The following is a 22,406-nucleotide window of genomic DNA, read 5'->3' as shown; positions in this document are numbered from 1 at the left end:
ACAGGAATCCCTAGGTCCTTTTCTGCAGAACTGCTGCTTAGCCAGTCGGTCCCCAGCCTGTACCAATGTTTGGGATTCTTCCCTCCCAAGGGCAGGACTCTGCACTTGTCCTTGTTGAACCTCAACAGATTTCTTTTGGCCCAATCTCCAATTTGTCTAAGTCATTCTGGACCCTATCTCTGCCCTCGAGTGTATCTACCTCTCCCCCCAGCTTAGTGTCAGTCGCGAACTTGCTGAAGGTGCAACCTCTCCCCTCGTCCCTTCCAGACCTACCTTTCCCTGGTTCTGGGATTCCATAAGGAGAGTATTTTCCAGAGTCCAGTTCTGGCGGAGTCTCTCCTCTCCCTGGAAACTGGCGCTAAGCGGGTCGGTTGGTTTCCGAGGGGGGGCTGAGAGGCCGGGCGAGCGAATACGGCTTGGAGCGGCATGAGGCCCATGTGCGGAGGGAGGGTTGAGCTGCCTAAGAGCCCGGCGAGGAACGGAAACGCAAAGCAGAGGCGGCTCCGTGCAAATGGGTCAGACAAGGGCTCCAGCTCGCCCAGAGGGAGTGAGCAAGGCCCCCTGCCCTGTCGCCCAGGCCAGCTTCTAGGTGCTCTCTGTTCCTCTGACCACCTTGGCTACTCGCCCCTGCAGGACCGCGTCTCGTTGCAGCGCTCCTGGGCACACACCCAGCGAGCTCTCTGCCTTTGTCACAGGCCCCTGAACTGAGCTAAGACGAGCAGAGCTACCCGGCGCTGCCTGCGTCCTTCAGGGCAGGGGGCTGGCGGTGTGGGGGGAGTGGAGAGAGGGTTGGGGGTGAGGAAGGGCTCGGGGGGGGGGTCCCATCTGGCACAGCCCTTTTCTCCACCCCAGGCTCTCGGCTGCCCAGGGCCCTTTGCTGATTTCTTCACTTGGTGGCCGCAATCAGCGAGTGCTTCCCACCCCTCTGAGCAGGCGGGAGGGGCTGCCGAGGGGCAAGGCAGGGGAGGGGTTTCAAAGGCACGGCCGGGCAGCTGGGCTGCGGCTCAGCCACGGGGCCCACAGATGACGTGCGAACGCGGCGTGTTTTCCAGCCGCTCGGCACAGAGGGGTCTGTAAGTGAGAAGCCCTGCGAGGTCGAACAGGCCTTGACCTGCCGGCTGCCTGCTCTGCTGGGATGAGACAGAGCCCAGCTCGTGGAGAGCAGAGGCAGGCGGCACACGTTGAGACAAGGCAGTGCCGGCATCTGCATGGGGTGGGGGCTGCCCCCCAGCGTAGCCAGACCCACATCACACTTCCTGAGGCAGACAAACTCGTTATTTCAGCCGCAGCATCCTGCAATGAGACTCGCCAGAGCCCTGCATGGCCAGGGACTGCCGGGGCATGTGCCGCGAGCAAGCTGGTTTTTACTCGTTATCTCTGACGCAGGTGGTAGCAGACGACTGTGTTTAGAGCTGGCTTGGCTGATTGCTCGGGGAGGTGTCAGGGTGGCATTTGGGGGCTGACCTTTGGAGCCCTGCGTGGATACAAAATTGGTATTCTCGGCCGCAAGCGCATCTGCAAAAATGAGCCGTGGCTATAAAGCAGATTTCCGCAAGTTGGCAGGGTTCTCGATACAGACACTGTATCCCTATCGAACGCTGCAGAAAGGAGCCATGTCTATCCGCAAGTTGGCAGGGTTCTCGATACAGACAGGCTACATCTAGATTGGCAGGATTTTCTGCAAATGCTTTTAACGGAAAACTTCTTCTGTTAAAAGCATTTGCAGAAAAGAGCGTCTAGATTGGCACGGATGCTTTAAGCACTTTTTGCGGAAAAGCGTCCGTGCCAATCTAGATGCAGTTTTGTGCAAGAAAGGCCCGATCGCCATTTTCGCCATCGGGGCTTTTTTGTGCAAAACAATACCGCATTGTCTACACTGGCCCTCTTGTGCAAAAGCATTTGCATAAGAGGGCTTTTGCCCAAACGGGAGCAGCCTAGTATTTCCGCAAGAACACTGACAATCTTACATGAGATCGTCAGTGTTCTTGCGGAAACTCAAGCAGCCAGTGTAGACAGCTGGCAAGTTTTTCCGCAAAAGCAGCTGCTTTTGTGGAAAAACTTGCCCGTCTAGACGCAGCCACACCGTATCCCTGTCGAATGCTGCGGAAAGGAGCCGTGTCTATCTGCAAGTTGGCAGGGTTCTAGATACAAACTGTCTACCTATATCCAAATGGATATGTGCAAAGTGAGCCATGAACAGCCGCACCCACACTGTGGATCCCCGCGGATACCTGTGGACATGCAGGGCTCTACAGGTCCTCTTCTGTTGCTGCTTTGTGGGTCTCAAAATGGAACAAATAGCCCTGCCTTCAGAGATGTGGGCACGCTGGAGGAAATGACATACGACGGTAGCCAAAGGCAGTAGAGCCTCCTTCGTGGCCAAATGCTACAATTTAAAGCACAGCCTCTTGGCTGGAAACCAGTAATTAGTGCATTAGAGGTTACTAAGCATCTCCCATTGGTATTTTTAGCTATAAAAAGGTGCTCGGTGTTGACAAACCACATCCTTTTGTGACTCAGCCTGAGAGGGGAAGGAGCAAGAGGATTAAATAACACCACTAAATGAAATCCCTCATTCGACACGCTTCCCAGGGCCTTACTGCCCTGTCTCACTCATGGCCAGTGACATAGGAGTGCTGAGGTTGGGAATATGAATTTTACTTCCGTGAAAAAATGTTGAGGTTTTGGAAAAAGAATTGCCCTGAATTGGGGCTCAAAGCCAACGCCCGGCATTTTTCGGGCAAGTGAGATTCTGCATTATTTCATTCTAGAACCACAGGGACACTCCACAGCGACACTTCCTAACTGAAAGATCCCCCCCGGACATCCACGCTTCCCTCCAAATGGGGGCTATAGCACTGACCTTCGACTCAGGAGATTTAGGTTCCATTCAATGTCCCCTCAAATTTTTTTTACCCAGTGTGCAGAATAAATTTTGTTTTGTTCATCAAGGCATGTGCAGGTGTGCACCACCAGTAGAGACACAGGCTGCCGGCTGTGGGTGCTTGGTTAATCCGCTGAGCGGCATTTGAATATCTCCTGGATGGCCACCCAAGCACCCAACTTATAGGGATCATTGGGTCCAGTCCTGGCTTTGCTTCTACACCCCCCCATGACTGTGGGCCATACGCTCTCTGAGCCTGTCCAGCTGCAAAATGGAGACAACAATCCTTCCGTTTCACTCTTGGTCCTCCTGCATTGTCTCTTTAAAAAGCCTTTTTGGCCACTCAGCTCTCCGGGCAAGGCACAGGGCTGTGTGTGAGGTCCCCGTCCCCCCTTCTGGGGTAGATACTTGGTCTGGGCCCATCCCATTGCCCCCCCTCTCTCAGAGTAGTCCACTCCCTTAGCCTGTTTCCTTCCCACCCCAGTCAGTGAGTGGTGCCTCCTGGAGACAGCATCCTAAACTGCTCAGCACTCTCCTTTGTTTGTCCAGGCACCAACTGAGCCGCCTTTAGTCTTCCAGTTCTTCTTATATAGGCCCTCCTGGCCCCTGATTGGCTGGTTTCTTCCTAGCCACCCTAGCCACCTGGAGGACTTCTCTATGGCCCTTTTGGTCTTAGGGCCTCGCCCCATTACTGGCCCCTAGACACCAATGCAAGACAGAGGAACGACAATGGGGAGCGAGAAACAGTGAAGCTGGAAACTCCCTTCGCAGGCGCCCGGCCCGCGTCTTCACCGGGTCTCCTGGGGCTCCTGACCCCAGCTGGTGCATTCGCTCCAGTTGAACACCCCGCCCCCGTTAAGATGCAGAAACAAGGACCAAGCAAACTCCCCCGCCCACCCCCTTGCCCTTGCTGGTTTCTCAAGTGCTGGCCCAGCTGGTTCCCTGGGTTCAACCCCCCAGCCTGGTGTCGATCCCACCATGGCTCTAAAAAAAGAAACAAAACCAAACGGGTCTAGAAAGGTTCATTAAAGGGTGAGACCCCCCCCCCGCAGGCTCCGCGGACAGGAAAAGCAGGTAAATTACTAAGGCCTGGCGCCGATCTAGCACCTTTATTCTCCAGAGCCACCGGCAAGCGCTAACGAAGACACCTGCCCCAGACCTCCAGGGGCAGGTCCGAGGCCTGGGGCAGGGGACAGGCCGGCCCCCAGCTCTCGGCTTGCTCTCTGGAGCCCATTGCGGGGGGCTGAAAGCACCTGCTGCTCTGCATTCAGAGCTCAACACAAACCCCATTGCTTTGGCCAGGCTTGTTACAGCCCGGGGGCCGGGGCTGGGCCTGGGCTTGCCTGGATCTGGCCCCCGAGTCTTGGCGCTCCCCCCCTAGCATTGGGGAGCCATGCAGCCCCTGTCCTGCCCGGACCCCGCACCCCCACTCCGCTCCTGCACCCGCTCCCCCCCCGCTCCCAGCCTGCTCCTGCACCAGACCCCAGCCTGCTTCCCAGACCCCCCTCACACACTGAACCCCTCAGTTTTGGTCCCACCCCAGAGCATAGAAGGGCCCCTAAAATCTCCTAGCCTGGGCTGTGGGCGTGAGGGGGATGTGGGGAGGGTCTTAATGCTTCTCAGGGAGGGTTTTTTCTTCTTCTCACCTTGGTGCGGCCCCTGACCCAAAAGAGGTTCCCCACCCTGCTGTAAAGCGCCTGCAGCTCACGCAGCAGCTCTCCCCCGGCGCTGCATCCAGCAAGCGAACTCCGAGCCTGCTTGCCGGGAGAGAGGCAAGAGGAGAGGCCGGGGGTGTGGGTTGGTTTGTGACCCGTGGCAGCGTGGTGCGCCCAGGAGGGAGGGGGATGCATTTCCCTGTCGGGGGGGGATCGATGGGCACTCCCTCGGGCGGGGGGTTCATCGGGTTCCGGTCTCTGTGCCGGCGGGAGGGGCGAAGTGGCTTTAGCAAAGCCCCAGGGTCGGTGGCAGCGCGGGGCCCGAGGCAGCGGCTCCTCGCTGCAAAGCGAGTGCACGGTGAGCCAGTGCAGTGGCCGCACGCCCTCCGCGGACCCGGCGCCAGCCCTGCCCAGCTCCGGGCCAGCTCCCTGGCGACTGGACGGCGGCTTCGAGAGGAACTCCCTGCTCTGGGTCGCGCACGGACGCTTTGGACCAGGGCGGATCTCGGGTGCCTCCAGCTCCGTCTTTTCCCGGTAGGTGCTGGGGGGGCCAAGCCAGCTCCCGCATGGTGGCACGTCACAGAGCTTGGGGAGAGCCATGGCAACGGTCAGTAATTAGCTCTCCCCAATGCCATGGAAACAAAAGTGCAACAAGCGAAGCGAGCGAGCAGGCGGGCTGCTGGCTCCGGGATTTCCAAAGGGCCTGGGACCCGGGGTCACCAGTTCCAATGGCGCTTAGCAGCTGCTGGAGGTCTCCATGACCTTGGGGAAGGTGGACGGGTCTCGGCGTGGTTCCGGCAGGCAAGGGGGGCAGGTGGCACTGTCTGGTAGCCTCAGCAGAAACCAGACCAAATGGGCCACGTGGAGGCAGGTCCGCCAGGTCGGTAGCATCTTGCACTCAATTTGCACTAGTGAAAATAGTGCAAGGCAGTGGGGAGCTGGGCTCCAGCTGCGTGTGGTGCCTTGTGTGCACCATTCAGAGATTTCTTCCGTTTCTCCCCCTTGTTTTCTCATTGACCGAACAGCTGGGCGCGTTCTCTGTCCTTTCCCCAGACTTGGCAGCTTCTAGGCTGGTGCCTTAACAGCCGGCCGTGCAAAGGCAACGCACGTCCTCAGCGTCACAGCCGTGGGCGCTCCCCTTCAGACGTCCTCACGGGAACTGGGGAGGGACAGAACTCTGTGAAGGCCAAACGAGTATCCTCCTCCTCCCATCCCCCTCCTCCGAGCTGGACATCTGGGGCCTGGAAAAGGGCGTTTTTCTCCCCAAGAGCAGCAGGCTGTACTCAGCGGGGGTTTTGCCAGTGAGCTTGGCACTGTCCAAGGCACAGCCGTGCAGGGCCCTTCGTCCTCAAATCATCCAGAGGGAAATCCACCCCCTGTGCCATTGCTGCCCTAGCTGGGGGAGGCGAAGGGAGGATGGGGGGAGATTCCTCCCTTGCACGACAGGTGCAGCCTCGGCCTTGGCTTCCCCCACGTCCCTCCTCTCAGCCTGGGTGGGCCCCTAGGGCTGAAGGGGGTGTTCAGACTCCGGGCCAGCCCTGGAAACTGACCTGCTCTTTACAATGCGGTGCATTCCTGGGCCAGGCTCCAAAGCCTGGGGGCGGTGAGGGGGGGCAGTCCGTTGAGTGACCTCAGCAGGCTTCAGATCCTGCTCTTCATCAGCTGCTGCGCTCCACCTCAGAGGTGGCTGCCCTCTGGAAGTGGGAGCGGCGGAGGATGATCCGGAGGAAAGGGCCTTGCTCTCAGGCTTGGAAAACCCGGTTTGTGTGACCTTGGGTAGGTCGTTAATCGGCTCTGCGCCTCGGGTCCCATCTGTGGAAAGGGGATTGATGCCCGGCCCAGCCTGTGAGGGCTCCGAGACTGAGGTGAGAGGCAGCTCTCCATATATACGCCCAGGGTCTGTCTGGGCTTGTACGGTGCTATCTGCAAACTCAGCGACAGTAGCATTAGGAGAGAGATGTCGCTCCGCCGGCCCTGTATTCTGTAGTGTGGCTGTCACGCAGACAATAACCCCAGAGCGCTTCGCGAGGTTCTGTGCACAAGAAATCTCTTCTGTGGTTTAGAGGCAGTCGGCGGGGAAGAAAGGGAAGCACATCTTCACGCCAGCAGGGCGCTCCAGCCCAGACGTGATGCGGCGGAGTCTCTATTTCACATAGAAGATGTTTCAGCTATTGCTCTCTGGCAAGCGCCGGCTCCCCCACGGTGTCTGCGTGCTCCCCACAGCGGCCGGTCTCGGAGCGAGCGCTGGCCAGAGCTCCCATCCAGGATGAGTAAGGAGACAGCGAGACGAAAGCCTCGTCCCGGAAGCAGATGCAACAGGGACTCGCATGCCAGAGACCTCCAATCTCCTCTCGGTTGCCCCGTGGCTTAGCCGTGATAAGGATAGTTGCCAGGTGTCCGATTTTCTCCCCGACAGTTGGGTATTCAGATTCCCCCGTCCGGTAAAAAAAATGCAGAAAATACTGGACATGTGAAATGTCCGGTATTTCCTGTTTCCCTCGGACAGAAGCCCAGTGGGGACAATTTTCCCCTGACACGTCTGGCGGTGGCGGCGGAGTGAGGGGTGCGGGGCCATTTAAAGGCAAAGCGCCCTCTTTTTTTTTTTGTTTAACAACTTTGGTCTCCCCCTTTTTTTGTTCGCATCAGAATTTTTTCTCTGTGTCTTTTTTTTTTTTTGGAGGAGGGGTGTTTGGTATTTTTTGGTAAACCATCTGGCAACCCTAGATAAGGAAAGTCTTGTCCCCAAGGACGCGGCCTGTCAGAATTCAGACATCTGGTCTCCTCTGGACTCCAAACCCATCGCTCTCCTGACAGCCGGACGCTCTCCAGGGAGAGAGCTGTAAGTTGTGAAGTGGCTACAACGTAGCCCTGGAGTTGTCTTCACAGATCTCAGCTGGGGATGAAAGACGCAGGGGGCCAGCGGGTCTCTCCCCGGCACCGATCAGTCAATGTGACGATTCCCCGCAACACCCTGGACAAACCTGGTTGCATGAAGTTAAACCCTGTTGAACGAAGTGTCGCTGTCTTCAGGGAATGACGCAAATTTATGGGGGTGCTGGGGGATCGTAGGGAACTCGTCTAGGAGACATGATGAGAAGAAGCTTTGCGAAGGGCCGTGAGCTTCAGAGAGCTTTTCTCACCAAGGGGCTTGGATCAGAATCCTCCATTCCTGGGGTAGGTTTCCTAGGAGATACGTGGGAGGAGGGGACGCGAATGTCTGTCTCGGATCTGCTCTCCGCTCGCCCCGGGCAGCAGGCCGTGGCCGGCAACTTGCTGATTTCCAGGGTCAAAAGGCCCAAATGGCATGAAAAAATGAACTCTCAGGTTCCTGGGATGCGTCTCCTGAACTCGTGACCACAGGCTCGTGGTGGGACTGCGCCGGCCAGAGCCTCGTGGCAGGTGGGGCGGCCCCCGGCGTGGCGGCTCTTTCTCTGCTTTCCCGTGTTTGCGTTTCCCTCGGGACTAAGAGGGAAGGAGTTCGTGTGGGGACTTCCCGGCGCCGCTTGCCCTGGGCTCTCTCCGAGGCAGTCGCGGGAGGCCTGCGGAGGCTGTCTGACTGCTGGAAATTCAGAGTGCAGGCAAGAAACGGGGTGACCCAGAACTAGCCTGGGAGGGAGGCAGGGGGATGCTGCCTGCACCCAAGAGAGGAGATGGCTGGGGAGTCGGGGGGAGGGTGCCCAGAATTGTGACAATCAGGTTCTCCAGCTGCCTGCCTAACGCAGTTAAAACTGATCACGCTAAAGGGCAGATGTTGGGGGGGGTGTTAAATCCGAGTGGCTCAGATTACGTGACGCTCGGACGAGATGGGGAATGAGTTTAAGCAGAAGGCGCTGTAGGGTAACAGTCGCTTTGGGTTTGTTTTTCAGGAATTCAAACCACTGTTAGGCTACATCCTCCCTGAAAGGCTATTTCAAGACACTGGAGTGTCCCGACACCGCTATCCTGCGTTTTCCCAGCACGCCGTTATTTCGGGCTCGCTATTCCAATGTGCCTGTAACCCTCATTCCATGAGGAGTAAGGGACGTTTCGGAACAGCGCTTTATTTTGAAATGTGGCGCTGTGTAGACCGCGCCTAATGACAGAATAAGCTATTTCAAAATAGCATCGAAATAAGAGAGGCGATTCGTGTAGCTCAAATTGCGTATCTTATTTCAAGTCCCAGTACAGCGTAGACGCACCCTTAGTGAGCAAGCTCTGAATTGAACGAGCAATGGGAAAGGAGATGCGGGGTAAGAAACCAGGTGTTGTGAAGATTCTTCCTCCCAAAGGGTACGTCTAGACTACAGGGTTTTGTTGACAGAAGTTTTGTCGACAGATACTGTCGACAAAGCTTCTGTCGACAAAGAGCGTCTAGACTACATTCAGTTCTGTCGACAAAGCAAGCTGCTTTGTCGACAAAACCCTGTAGTCTAGACACAACCCTACATGCAATAACACCTTCTGTTGACAGAACTCTGTCGACAGAAGGCGTTATGCCTTGTAAAATGAGGTTTACCAGCGTCGACAAAACTGCTGAGTTCTGTCGACGTTATGTCGACAGAACTCAGTGGTAGTGTAGACGCAGGTATAGTTTTGTCGACAAAAGTCCACTTTTGTCGACAAAACTCTGTAGTCTAGACACACCCAAAGACTCCCAGTACCCTGGGATCCTTTCACCCGTGGCTGAAATGTGGCCACCTCTGGGGTGGAACACGGTAGCTGAATGGACACTCATGTGCCCGTGAGATGAAACGTCGGTGGCACTAGTGTTACCAGCTGGAACTGGACTGATGAGGGGTTTGAACTTTCTGTGGCTCTGCCTGAAAACGGGGCTTGTCCCTTAGCTGCTCCCTTGGCCTTTGACTGTCCCTTGTTCAACACGTCGCTGTTGGTTCACGGACCTCACCGAAAAGCCGGGCGGACCTGTACTGGCCGAGGCGCAGGGCTCAAGCCATTTTTTTACTTTCAAAACTGATGCCCCAAGCAAGAGATGCCAAACCCCGGGGTGGGGCCGGCCCAGCCATGTACGAACGAGGAGGTTGCCTAGGCCGCCAGGCGGTGGGGGGCACCAGATTAGACAGAAGTGACTTTCTTCTCTATTTAAAAATATTAAATGGTATATAAAATATACGACTATATTTATAATGTACACACTATTATACAAATATATTACAATTCGTGTTACTTCTTATGATTGCAAATATCAAATATTGTACTTGCCAGCAGGGCATCGTCGCCATGTCAGAAGTCGGGTTATTGATTTCACACTGTGTATGTAAATATAGTTAAAGCACGGCACAGCCAAGCTTCCAAAGAGCGCTGCCTGGGTTTGCAATCTCGGGGTGAGGTCTGGCCGCTCAGTCATTCGCAGTGGTCCAGACCAGTGCTGGCCAGTCACACAGCCGAGTCAGTGTTGCTCGCCACGTAGGGCACGTCTTCACTCCACGGAAGATCGACACTTCCGCAATCTATCTTCCAGAGTTTGATTTAGCGAGTCTAGTTAAGACCCGCTAAATCGAACTCAGAGGGCGCTCCTGCCAGCGTTCAGTACTCCTGCTCTTGCCAGGAGTAAAGGAAGACGATTGGCGGGTTCTACATTGCTGGAGTTCCACACCTTAGTGTAGGCCTGGCCATAGTGAAAGCCAGTCAGCAACCCATAACTGCAGTTCTGCCATGTTATGAGCTGTGATCGACCGTCCAGCGCAAAGCCCTCAAAACCAGACTTCCCTCGGTATCAAGGAATAAAGATTTTTGCTTCCCCAAAATCAGTTCCTTTGGAAGGAGGACGGTAGCAGCTTGAAATGCAGCTGTCTAGAGCGCTGCCCAGAAACACTGCACGGCTCAAAACGGTTCCAAAAGCATCAGCTCCTGAGCGGCTCCCCCCTCTCCAGTGTGATTGCGTTCGGATTAACGAAAAGTAGAAAGCAATCAGTACAACTCCTTCTTTTTATTTTCACCTTGTTCATTCCGAATGCCAAGTAAAGAAAGGTAACATTTCATTCCACACGTCTCGTTTTTCTCTCTACTGAATGGAGGGGGGCTTCAAAGTCGTAGTTCAAGTCCTTTGGGCTGGCCCAGAGGGTTGGGACGTTGAACGGCTGAACCCAGAGGTGCCTGGCACAAATTAAGCCCCACTGAGAAGGGCTTTTGGGGGGTGAGCAAAGAAGGCCTTTGACATCTCTGGCTGAGTGCATCAGCCTGGGATTTTCGCTCCACCTCCTCCGGCTTCAAAGGAGTCACTTCTAATTGCCAACTGAGAATCAAACTCGTGCTGCTGTTCTGGGAAGGAGCAGGGAGCGACAGCAGCCAGATGGGGGAGCGAGCGGGCTGGAAGCATGGCTCTCCGTAAGTTCAACACACCGAGGTGAGCATAGTTGGAATCCAGAGCCCCGAAGGATTCGAGAGCAGGCTGAATTCTCTTCCTCCGTCTGACCCACAAACCCCTCCAGGATCGACCACGGCTGCTGGGGGCCGTTGCTCCCTGCCTTCACTCTGCACCAGGTCAGTAGAGAATGTCAGGGCTCTGGGATTTGCATGTGTAGATGGAATATTCCACCCAAATGGAGATGCAGGTTTTTCTTTTTCTTTTAAATGCTCTGGGAGCATCAACCCAGTAGTGAGCAAGCACTGTGCCTCTTGGGTGGGACCGGTTCTGGTGTCGGATGCGACTGCGCTGGAGAAGTTACTTAGTTCCTGACCACCGGAGTCTCGATGCAGAAATGTCCGCGCGGGGACAACGGAGACAGAGCAGAGGGTGTCTGGCTGTTTGGTATCCTCTCAGAGGCAAGGAAAAATGTAAAGGAGGATTCATCCTGTTGTTGAGCCAGCTAGTTCCTTTCCGCAGGTCATATCTGGGAGCAGAGTGGAAAGGTTTGTGGATGCGTCTATGATGCAAAATCTGTTAGGGATTCACAGAAATAATACTTTACAATTGCCTTTATTATTATTAGCATTGTTTATTTTGAAAGCATCCTGCACAATTGATACAATATTTGATACTTGCATTTATAAGAAGTCCTGCACAATTAAAAAAAGGATCAAACCATCCGGGCTCAATAGAAATCCGTCTACAAATCTGGTCGATTTCACTGAGTCTACTAAGCTTTTTCTATCGGGTTTGCGAGCCATCCTATGGAATTCTAGAGCAGGGCTAGAATTCTTCAGTTTCCTAACACCTATAGAAAGCATGTGGGTTTTGTTCTATTGAACTAGATAAGACTTTGCTGTAGAGTTTACAGAGTGGAATAATTAGCTGAGAAAGAAAAATGACGGGGCTCGGGGAAGGGAAAAAAAGGGTGACCTTTACTAAAAAGGCTCTTCCACAGAAGCGCGGGAGACTAGGCATTAGAACAGTGCGTGTCAGATCAGACTGAAAAATAATATGAGCTGCTTTGTGGGAAAAACATATATTTTCAGACCAAAATCAAACCTGCAGAATCCGGAGTGCCCCTGTGTGTGTGCACTCTGAGTGACAGCAGCAATCCGGGAATTGTCTCTGGAAGCGAGCTGTATACAGCCCTGCGTGGGGTACAGCAGACGTTCTCATGGTATCGACTCTACCAGCGGGAGGGCTTTGTCCGTGGGGCCGTGCCCTGGCTGGCCAAAGCTCCCAGATAGACAAGGCTAAGAAGCAGTCCTGTGGCACCTGAGAGCCCAACAAAAATATTAGGTTGTGAGCTTTCCTGGGTAAGAAGGGACACGCGTGGTGGGGGTGATGTGGAGGGATTTGTATCCCAAGACACAATCGGACTCTGTGTCCACTGATTTCTGTCGTTCTTTCCAATCCTAGCTCTGGGGCCTAGCCCTCTCTTCTGGGACGTGTCCCATTTATCCCCAGAGGACTATTGAATCCGAATCCCTCCTCATCTAAAGCTCCATTTCCTCACCTTCTTTCCCAGGGCTCTGTCGAACAAATCCCTGCAGTCGAGCCAGGCAAACGAAGCAGGGGACGTTGGAGACCAAGAGGTCAGGTTACGAGGCAGCTCCAGGGACAGGACTGAAGGGAACCGAACTGGCCTCAGTTTTGCAGCTGGAGCAGAAACAGTGGGTGAGACCTGGTGCCCCGTGAAGACATTTCCGTGCGACTCTCGGGGTGTGAGTGTGAGTGGCCGAGCCCAGAGGAGGCTCGGCGGGTGAGACCGGAATACCTGTTTGCACAGGGATCCTCACACGTGGCTGGAAACGCTCTGCAAAGCTGAGACATTGACTCAGGACTGCAAGCCACGCCTGACCTCCTGCTCCAGCTAAAAGAGACGCCCCCAGAACAGATTCAGCCATAAATGACATGCCCAGGGGTTCCTGTGTCTAGGGACTGCAGGTGAACGGAGCCCTGGTTACACCCCGTAACGAAAGTCACTAATGCCGACCCCTTCTGCTCTTGTCTAAGTTGGCTTCTCAGTTGACTGGGAGTCATGGAGCCTCTCGAGAGTTGGGACAAGGTCCCGACCAACGAGAGCATCTATGCGATCGTCCTCAAGAACAGCTCCAATTCCAGCTCTCAATTTACGGGCGTCCAGTTGATCCAGTCCTTCAAACCCCTCATCATCCCCTGCTACGCCCTCGTGGTGCTCGTCGGCATCTTCGGCAACTACCTGCTCCTCTACGTCATCTGTAGGACCAAGAAGATGCACAACGTCACCAACTTCTTCATCGGGAACTTGGCTTTCTCCGACATGCTGATGTGCGCCACCTGCGTGCCGTTCACCCTGGCCTACGCCTTCAACCCGCAGGGCTGGGTCTTCGGGAAGTTCTTGTGCTACTTCGTGTTCCTGATGCAGCCGATGACGGTCTACGTGTCTGTCTTCACCCTCACGGCCATCGCGGTGGACAGGTAACTCTCGTTCCTAGCCAGCCCCCAGGGAAGGATGGTTTACCCTCGTTGGATGTGGGTGAGGGCGGGCTCGCCGACAGGGGGGAAAAAGGGGGGCTGCCCTGGGGCCTGGTGATTCAAAGGGGCCCGGGGCCCTGGCTGCCTCCGCTGCTACTGTGATGGTGGCTGGAGCCCGGGCCCTTTAAATTGCCGCCAGAGTGCCACACTGGGGAGGGGCATGCTGTGCTCCAGGTGGTGATGAGGGCTGGCTGCCCCAGCCCTGCCCCCTTGACTGAGGTCCTGCCTCTTCTAGGGGCAGAGAGCTGCCTCCCCAACACACCTTGGCAGGGACCTGCAGAAACTGTCGGCGCCCCTGGGCGAGGACGTTCCTTAGGAATTTTTTGGCCTCAAAATAGCAACAATTTTTCATGAAATATCACTAAGGAATCTTCGTCATTTCATGGCAGCCCATCTCGCAGCCTCAGAATGTAGCTTTTCGTCAAACAACGGGTTTGCCTCGCGGTGGCTTTGCCTTGCGTCAGGATGTGGGACGCTTTGCAGGTTGCATGAGTCACTGTGAAAAATGATTTTCAGCAAAAAGGCCAGGTTTTTGCACAGAAAAAGGATCGTTTTGGAGATGAAACGAAATTGAACATTTCGTAATTTCAGTAAATATTTATAAATCTTACTACTTGCCCTTCCATCAATCCCACTGTGCATCTTCAAATGCGGAAATGTTACTATAACAACCCTCCCAGCACTGTAACGACAATGGGGGCAAAATGATTATCCCCATTTTACAGATTAGGAAAATTGAGGCCTAGAGTGATTTAGTTGTATTAATATATTATAATTATGTTTAACAAATGTGCTGAGACAAAGCTCTTCCTTAACCTGAGGGGCAGTGAGGGTGTCCTGCACTTTCAGGTGGCTTTTCTGCTTCAAATCAGAAGAGAGCCTGCACATTTCAAAATGCTCTAGGAAGGAAGACGTTGATGTTCTGATTTTACGGTCAATACACAATACTCGAGGCGAAGCAATTCAAAGCAAAGAGTTGCTTCCGAACGAAACATCAAACCGGTTGTTTTTCACTGCTGAGAGCCTTTGACCCCTCCCTCAAACAAAAGGGGGGGGCGTACGCTACGGCTCTGAAGTTGAGACCACTGCATTTTGCCCGGGGGTTCCACTGACGTTCTTCCAACCCGCTGTAGTTCTCCCTCGTCTGTACGTCTGGCCCCTTACAGGTGTGGGAGGGGGCGCTGGGCGCGTCTGGACACCAGCCTTGAACTTGTTGTGTACGATGGGAATCCGCTGCCGAGCGTGAGAGGCTCCGGGTGTGTGCAGCGGCTGGGCCTCCGTGAGCGAGAGGTGCTAGCGACATTGTCCCGGACACAGCCGGGAGTCCCCGCGTCTCGGCCCCAGCGAATAGGAATTTCCCTCCCTCTCCTCATTTCCCTGCAGTTCCCCTTTGCTGCAGCTGTCTCCTCCAGTTCTGGGCAGTGCGTGGAGCCGCACTGTCTCGGTCGCCCCAGCTGAGGGGTCCGTGTGTTCTGCAGCCGCCCTGCTGCGGTGCAGATTCTGGGGCCCCGCGGGGGAAAGGAGGGGAAGTCGTGTAACAACCGGGAGGGGGTGGTTCTGCCGTAACCCCCGCTTGGTGTTCCCCTACGAGGGCTGCACAAGGGAGCCGGCGCAGGTATGAAACGGAGGAAGGGGCTCTTGGATCTGGCTCACGCTGTGGGTTTCAGGATGGTTCTGGAGGGTGCTCAGCTCTGCACAGGGTCAGACCCTGGGGGGGGGGGGTTCCACTGAGCCCCCTGGGAGCCCTTTTGAGGATCTGGCCCTTCGTGCCTATGGGCCAAATTCACAGGCCCTCCCTCGGTTTCTGCTCCGGCAGACGTTCCCGGGAGGCCTGCCCGAGTGAGGACTGAGTCAGAACCTCCAGCTTTGGCCCCGGCTGGGGTCAGTTGTTTCTTGCTCTCGAATGGCTTGATCGGGAGAGGCCTGGAGTGGCCCCGCCCCCATGCAGCAGGCGCCAGGAATTCGATCCCCGCTGCCCCCGACGATGAAGGGGCGACGGAATTCACAGCCCCCTTTGGAACCGCCCCCGGGCTCCGGGAGCCGTATGTGAACTGCTCCGTTTCCTTCCCCACAGCAGCGCGAGGGAGCGAGTCCCCGGCACGTCCAAGCTACAGGCGCTTGGAATGGGAAGTGTCGTTACTGAAAAGACCTATCGGGCTCTGCCTGTGCCCATCACCAGAAGTCTTCAGGGCTGCGTCCCATTTATCGGTACAAGGCAGGGGTGGGCAATAGTTTTCAATGGGGGCACTCCAAGATTTTGGTAAGTGATCAAGGGCCCACACTTTTCTATGGAGGGGGTGCAGGGTCTGGGACAGAGGTCGGGTGCAGAAGGGGCTCAGGGTAGGGGACTGGGGTGCAGGAGAGGGGCTGGGGGCCGAGAGGAAGTTTGTGTGAAGGAGGAGGGGTGACTTGGGGCAGGGGCTTGGGGGCAGGGTCCGGCAGGGGGGATGGGTGCAGAAGAGGATTCTGGCCTGGAGGAGGGTTGGAGGAGGGGGTACAGGGTCTAAGAGGGAGTTGTGAGCTGAGGGGGGTAGAGGGTTTGGATGGTGACTTGGGCAGGGAGTGGGGGTGCAGGAGGGGGTGGGGTGCCAGAGGCAGGCTCTGTCTGGGAGGTGCTTCCCTAGGCGGCTCCCAGCCAGCAGCCCAGCAGGACCCTCAGGCAGGCTCCCTGCCTGCCAGCAGCCCCAGACTGCTCAAAGCGTCTGGCTGTTCCATGTGACTCTGCACCACATGCCGGGGGGAGGAGGGAGAAAGCTTTGCATGCTGCCCCCACCGCCACACTGTCTCTCAGCTCCCATTGGTCAGCTTCCAGCCAATAGGAGCTGAGAGGTTGTGCTGGGGTCAGGGTCAGTGCATGCAGCCTCGGGGCGCAGAGAGCCGCATGGAGCCGTGAGAGGCGAGGCGCTGCTCTGTGCCCTAGGGCCAGATGAAAAGGCTTGGTGGGCCGGATTCGGCCCACGGGCCGGACCTTATCTGCCGCCGATATACGGCCTGATTCACACCTCATTCGTGTTTCGTGCCCGTGTCACCTCACTCATTCCAGATGAGTCACGCCAGGGTGAAGCTAACTAGTGCAACGGTGAGTCAGGCTCATTAGTCAGTCAGTTCTCTGCGGTTAATGTTCCTCCATCCCCACTCTCTTGAGTTCGTGCACAGGGCCGACTTATCCATTAGGCACAGTAGGCACAGTGCCTGGGGCCCACGAAAATGTTTTAATTTCTTTTAAAATCAGAAGGAAAAAAAAGAACTTTTACGGTCGAAGAAAACGTGTTAATTTTTTTCTCACATCAGGAAAAAATGAAACTTTTAGGGCCCACAAAAATCTATTACATTTTGTCTAAAATAGAAAAAAAAATGTTGAAATATTTAAAGTGATATCAAAAATAATTTTTAATACTTTTTTTTATGGCGGAAGGGGCCCACAAACGCAAAAGTGCCTAGGGCCCACGAAAGTCATAATGCGTCCCGGTTCATGCACCTTCCCACAGTTACAACGCCCGTGAGTGCAACGTTCCACTGGGCTTGAGTCTTGCTGACTTCAGGAGGACTTAACACAAGCTCAGCACATGCTTCCGGGCGCTCCAAGGGCTGCGTCTACACCGGGCAGGTTTGGCCACAAACGTGCTGCCGACAGGTAAAGTGAAAACTGGTCCAAGGGTTTTTTTCGGCCTCTCATTGTCGACATTCCATGGCTGCCCCCGGGGACAGACAGAGCAAAGCATTGTGGGTGAGCATCCCACAGGGCAGCGCTGTGGGAAGGCCGAGCTGATCTCTGCGCTTCTTGGGATTTTCTCCGAGTTCTCCCCCAGCTGAATTAGGCGGGGTTGTTAGTCTGGTTTAAAATGTGGCCGGAGTACGGCTCAGAGTAGCTTTGCACAAAGGGCTGCTTGGGCAGCGTTCCCGTCGGCCGGGGCTTTCTGGAGACATCGGCAGGAGCCCACTGTTTGACACAAGGCCTCGCCGTGGAGAAAAGCAAAGCCCCTCTTACTTCATTCTTCTGCATTAAAAGCTTTTCTCCGCGGCTAATTCGGTGGCGGTGCCTCTGCGGCGATAATCACAGCTCTTAGGGGCTGGCGGCCGTGTGGCGCGGGAAGGGGATCGTTTCCGGCTGCTTTGACACCCCCTGCCAGGTCTTTCGGCTTGAATGTATCGCAGTAGAAATGCACCGTGCCTGAAACACGGAAAGCAGCCGTTAAATGTTTGACTAACTCGAAAATGACAGCCTGGGAGCGGGGGGGAATCTCCTTTGGAGCGTTTGTGCTCAGCCGTGGGATTTGACCACAGCTCATCCTCCGGAGTCAGGAGGCGTTTTCTCGGCTAAGAGCTGCCAGAAGCTCCAGGGATTGTAACGAGTGGCACAAGCTGAAGCAGGTAGAACTAGAGTAGAGCAAGAACCCATCGAGTCTGACAGCTTGTCTCAGATGGCTGCCAGGGCTGGATGCCTGAGGAGAGGCACTTCTCCTTGCTGAGCTGTACTACATATATACGTTACAGCAGGAAATGGCTTTTATTAGACCCTCAAGTGAACAGTTTAGACCCTGAAACCTGGAAGGTAGTTCTTGTAATTTTACCTTAGCTCATGCAACTGCTGGCAGATGCTGGTCTTACCACACTCGCTCTTTGCCTTAATAAAATCTTGTGACGGTGAGTTCCAAAGGTTAACACAGAATGAACTGCCTTCTCTCTCCTTTCATCAGTGTAGAAACTTGATGCTCTAAAAAAAAAATGTCATTTATTTTTTAACCTTCTAATTTTTTTAATTCAGCGAATGCCCTTTTGTTCTCGTGCCTTGGAATGAGGCAAACAGGAGAAACCAACTGAGAAGGGGTGGGCCTGAGCTAACCCTCAGCACCGTGCCTGCCCCCCCACCAGCCCTTAGTGCTGCCCGGTGCTTGCAGTGACACAATTTTAAAAGGCCCGGGGCAGGGGGCAAGCGCCCCATTCCCCCTCCCCCATTGGCGGGCCTGCAGCTGGTCCATGCAGCTGGTCACCAGAACGCTTGTGAACTGCTCCAGCTGCACCTTCCTTTGCCCACGGAGCAAACGGCAGCACCGGAGAGACCTTCCGAGAGCAATCTGAGCTCAGCTGGATTCCGCCCCAGCTCCCGCAGGAAGCCCCTTCCCGTACCTTGCCGAGGCCTGAGCTGGGTCTCGCCAGGAGCCGGGCCCGACGCTGTGGCGGGGCTCCCGGGAGAGCAGCGCTGGGGGCCGAGACTCACCCCCCTTCTCTCCCTCTCGTTGCAGGTACTACGCCACGGTGCACCCGCTGAGGAAGCGCATCTCCGTCCCCACCTGCGTGTACGTGGTGGGCGGGATCTGGCTGCTGTCCTGCGCCCTGGTGGCCCCCGCCATCGCCCACACGTACCACGTGGAGTTCCAGAAGGAAGGCTTTGCCATCTGCGAGGAGTTCTGGATGGAGGAGGAGGAGGAGCGCCTGGCCTACGCCTACAGCACCCTCATCATCACCTACATCCTGCCCCTCTCCGCCGTCTCCCTCTCCTACATCTGCATCACGGTCAAGCTGAGGAACCGGGTGGTGCCCGGGCACCCGACCCAGAGCCAGGCAGAGTTCGACCGGGTGAGGAAGAGGAAGATCTTCCGCCTCCTCGTGCTGGTGGTGGCGGCCTTCGGGGTCTGCTGGCTCCCCATCCACGTCTTCAACATCATCCGGGACATCGACATCAACCTCATCAACAAGCACTACTTCCTGCTCCTCCAGCTGCTCTGCCACTGGTTCGCCATGAGCTCCTCCTGCTGCAACCCCTTCCTCTACGCCTGGCTGCACGACCGCTTCCGCAGCGAGCTGAAGAAGATGTTCACCTTCCGGCAGAAGGTCGTCCCCGCCCAGAATGGCGTCGCTGTCAGCGTGGTGCTCTGAGGCCTGGACCCGGGGCCCTCTGTGTTCCAAGGGCCCCGCATCCCGTCTCTCCCTTGGCATCCCCACCCGACGCCCGAGGATCCACGCGCCCCCTCCTGAAACGCGGGCTCCTCGGAGGTGGGCGAGTGGCGGTGATGGACAGCGCCCGGCGCAGCCACCCCAGCGTCCCCAGACCCCAGTGATTGGTGCCGTTCTCCACGACTGTGATGGGAGGTTACGACTTTCAGTCACGGAGGGAGAACAGGTCCGGGCTCTTGCAAAAACGGCCACCAGGTCTTTCCTGTGTGCAAAGCAGGGGGTCCTGGGCAAGGTTCCCTCTAATCCTTTCCATCCATGTGCAGAATAAAATGTTGTTGTGCACCAAGGCACGTGTGAACGTGCACCAAGGCACGTGTGAACGTGCACCAAGGCACATGTAAATGTGCACCAAGGCACGTGTGAACGTGCACCAAGGCACGTGTGAACGTGCACCAAGGCACGTGTGAATGTGCATCAAGGCACGTGTGAATGCACCAAGGCACGTGTGAACATGCGGACTCCCATTTGAATCACTCCTGAGTAGTCGCACAAGCGCAGGGCTCACAGGGAAGGCTGGTCTGTCGTCTGCTCCCGCAGAGCCACGTCCTTTAGAAGGGGAGGATGCTCCGAACTCCCTGAGGAAAGAGCACAGGGCGTTTCCCGTCTGCGTTGGCCCCGGAGGTCACCCCACCAAGAACTGACCTGTGAGACCCACGTGTGCTTTTTTACCCAGGGTACGTCTACACTACAACGTTAATTCAAACTAACTTAGTTCGAATTAGTTAATTCGAACTAAGCTAATTCGAACTAACGGATCCAGACTAAAAATCTAGTTCGAATTAGCGTTTTGCTAATTCGAACTAGCATGTCCACATTAAGTGGACCCTGAACCACGCTTAAGGATGGCCGGAAGCAGTGCCGGCAGGGCATCAGAGGAGGACTTAGAGCGTGGAGCTGCTGTCTCAGGCTAGCCGAGGGCTGTGCTTAAAGGGTCCTGACCCCCACCCCGGACAGACAGTTCTCAGGGGTGCCCCGCTTGCAAAGCAGTCCTGGCTTGAATTGCCCGGACTACCCACACTGGGCACATCACAGCACTCGGCCATCAGCCCGGCTGCACTTGCCGCAGGCTGCCATCTGGGGAGAGGGGGCAATTGGGGGGCTGCAGGAGAGCTTCCACCCCCAGAAGCCCGCAGAGCCAGCCCAGTCCTCCCCATCGGGGGCGCGTACCCCATTCCTCCCTCACGTCCTTCCACTTACCCTTCCCTAGCCCCTCTTCTTAATGTACAAAATAAAGGACAATTGTGTTCAAAAATGGAATCTGTCTTTATTGAACAAAACTGGGGGAGACTGGGAAAAAGAGGTGGGAGAGGGGAAGAGCGAGGCTGGGAGAGGGGAGGGCAACTAAAATGATCAGGGGTTGGGAACAGGTCCCATATGAAGAGAGGCTACAGAGACTGGGACTTTTCAGCTTAGAAAAGGGGAGACAGAGGGGGGACAGGATAGAGGTCTCTAAAAGCATGAGTGGGGTGGAGAGGGTGCATCAAGAAAAGTTCTTCATTAGTTCCCATAAAGAAGGACTAGAGGACACCAAAGGAAAGGAATGGGTAGCAGGCTTCAAACTAGTAACAGAAAGTTGTTCTTCACAAAGCAAAGAGTCAACCTGTGGAACTCCTTGCTGCAGGAGGCTGTGAAGGCTAGAACTAGAACAGAGTTTAAAGGGAAGTGAGATCAAGTCATGGAGGTTGTGTCCATGGAGTGGTATTAGCCAGGGGGTAGGAGTGGTGTCCCTGCCCAAGGTTTGTGGAAGGCTGGAGAGGGATGGCACGAGACAAATGGCTTGGTCACTGTCTTCGGTCCATCCCCTCCAGGGTCCCTAGGGTTGGCCGCTGTCGGCAGACAGGCTACTGGGCTAGATGGACCTTTGGTCTGACCCAGGATGGCCATTGTAAGCTCAGGGCTCAGGGTCGGGGGTCTCAGTGGACCCCCTTGATTTTCATGCAAACCTGCTCCTGGGTGGCCAGCCTGGCAGCTCTTCTGCCCTAGCCGGCCACTTTCCTGTGCCTAGTGCGGAGGTCGTGGACGAGGTCCACAATGTCTGCACTAGCCCAGGCGGGTGCCCGCCTCTTGCGGTCCCGGGCAAGCTCCCGGGAACCGCCAGCCTGGTCCCGGGAAGAGGGGGAGGGCTGGGGGGCATCGGGTGGGTGGCTCGATCCGTGCCAGGTGCAGGGTCTGCTGGGTGGGTGCTGGCAGGCTGGCACCTGGCACGGGCACCGTAGCCAGCCCGTGCCCCTTTAAGGAGTCCGGGGCCGGGAGGGGGGCAGACGAGTTTCCCTGGTGTTGGCCAGAGTGGCCACCAGGGAAACCTGGGAAGAGCTAGCCTCCCACTAGTTCGAATTAAGGGGCTACACAGCCCTTAATTTGAACTAGCTAGTTCGAACTAGGCTTAATCCTCGTGGAATGAGGATTACCTCGTTCGAACTAAGCGCTCCGCTAGTTCGATTTAAATTCGAACTAACGGAGCGCTAGTGTAGCGCCTATGAAAGTTAGTTCGAACTAACTCTGTAGTGTAGACATACCCCCAGTCAGCTCAGCCGGGGGACTCCCCATCAGAAGGTGTCGCTGAGGAACAGAAGCGCCCAGGAGCAGAGCGCCAAAGGGATCCCAGCGTCATGCTAAAGCCAGGCACTAACTGCGCGTTTCCCCGGGGCACCGGGCTGTACACCTGTCCGTTGGGGGGTTTACACTTTCCTCAGCTGCGCCCGGTTTTATCCACCGAGGGAGACGAGATTGCGGATTAGCTGGATCCCAGGGCCGGGCCGGCCTGGCAGTTCCTAGGTTTGTACAGCTTGCTCGGGTCTGAACCATCCTGACGGCCGACAGACTCGCCAGGACCCTGAGAAAGGCGGGCGGGGGCCTAGCTCCGCGGGACCTTGGGCGGGGCCAGGGCAGCCCGTTCCCAGCGCCACCCGGACTGTGCCCCCCACCCGCTCAGCACCATGCGGAGTGCGCGCAGGACTCTGGCAGGGACTCAAAGGCCTCGGACTCCAGACACCCTCCTTTGAATTGCAGCCCCTCTTCCCCCCCTGCGGCAGCCGCATGACCAGGG

The 22,406-nt window shown here is 56.0% G+C and overlaps 1 protein-coding gene across 3 annotated transcripts; it reads left to right on the top strand.

Moving 5' to 3' along the window:
* Positions 1-4,826: 4,826 nt before the first annotated feature.
* LOC102460780 (prolactin-releasing peptide receptor-like) lies at positions 4,827-20,546 on the top strand. Of its 3 annotated transcripts, none has more exons than XM_014578991.3 (3): positions 4,827-5,073; positions 12,417-13,348; positions 18,649-20,546. In XM_014578991.3, exons 2-3 carry the CDS (start codon positions 12,930-12,932, stop codon positions 19,280-19,282), a joined length of 1,053 nt encoding a protein of 350 aa, XP_014434477.1. In that variant the 5' UTR covers positions 4,827-5,073; positions 12,417-12,929; the 3' UTR covers positions 19,283-20,546. The 3 variants fall into 3 exon arrangements, with proteins under 3 accessions (XP_014434477.1, XP_075766888.1, XP_006134109.1); XM_075910773.1 differs by lacking the exon at positions 4,827-5,073 and adding an exon at positions 5,093-5,419; XM_006134047.4 differs by lacking the exon at positions 4,827-5,073 and adding an exon at positions 8,987-11,019.
* The last annotated feature ends 1,860 nt before the right edge of the window (positions 20,547-22,406 follow it).

The sequence above is a fragment of the Pelodiscus sinensis genome, chromosome 28 (genome assembly GCF_049634645.1).
Source record: "Pelodiscus sinensis isolate JC-2024 chromosome 28, ASM4963464v1, whole genome shotgun sequence".
In the NCBI taxonomy this organism is placed as follows: domain Eukaryota; kingdom Metazoa; phylum Chordata; order Testudines; family Trionychidae; genus Pelodiscus; species Pelodiscus sinensis.
Note: the sequence above shows the minus strand (reverse complement) of the source record. Positions and strands in the feature narration are given on the sequence as shown.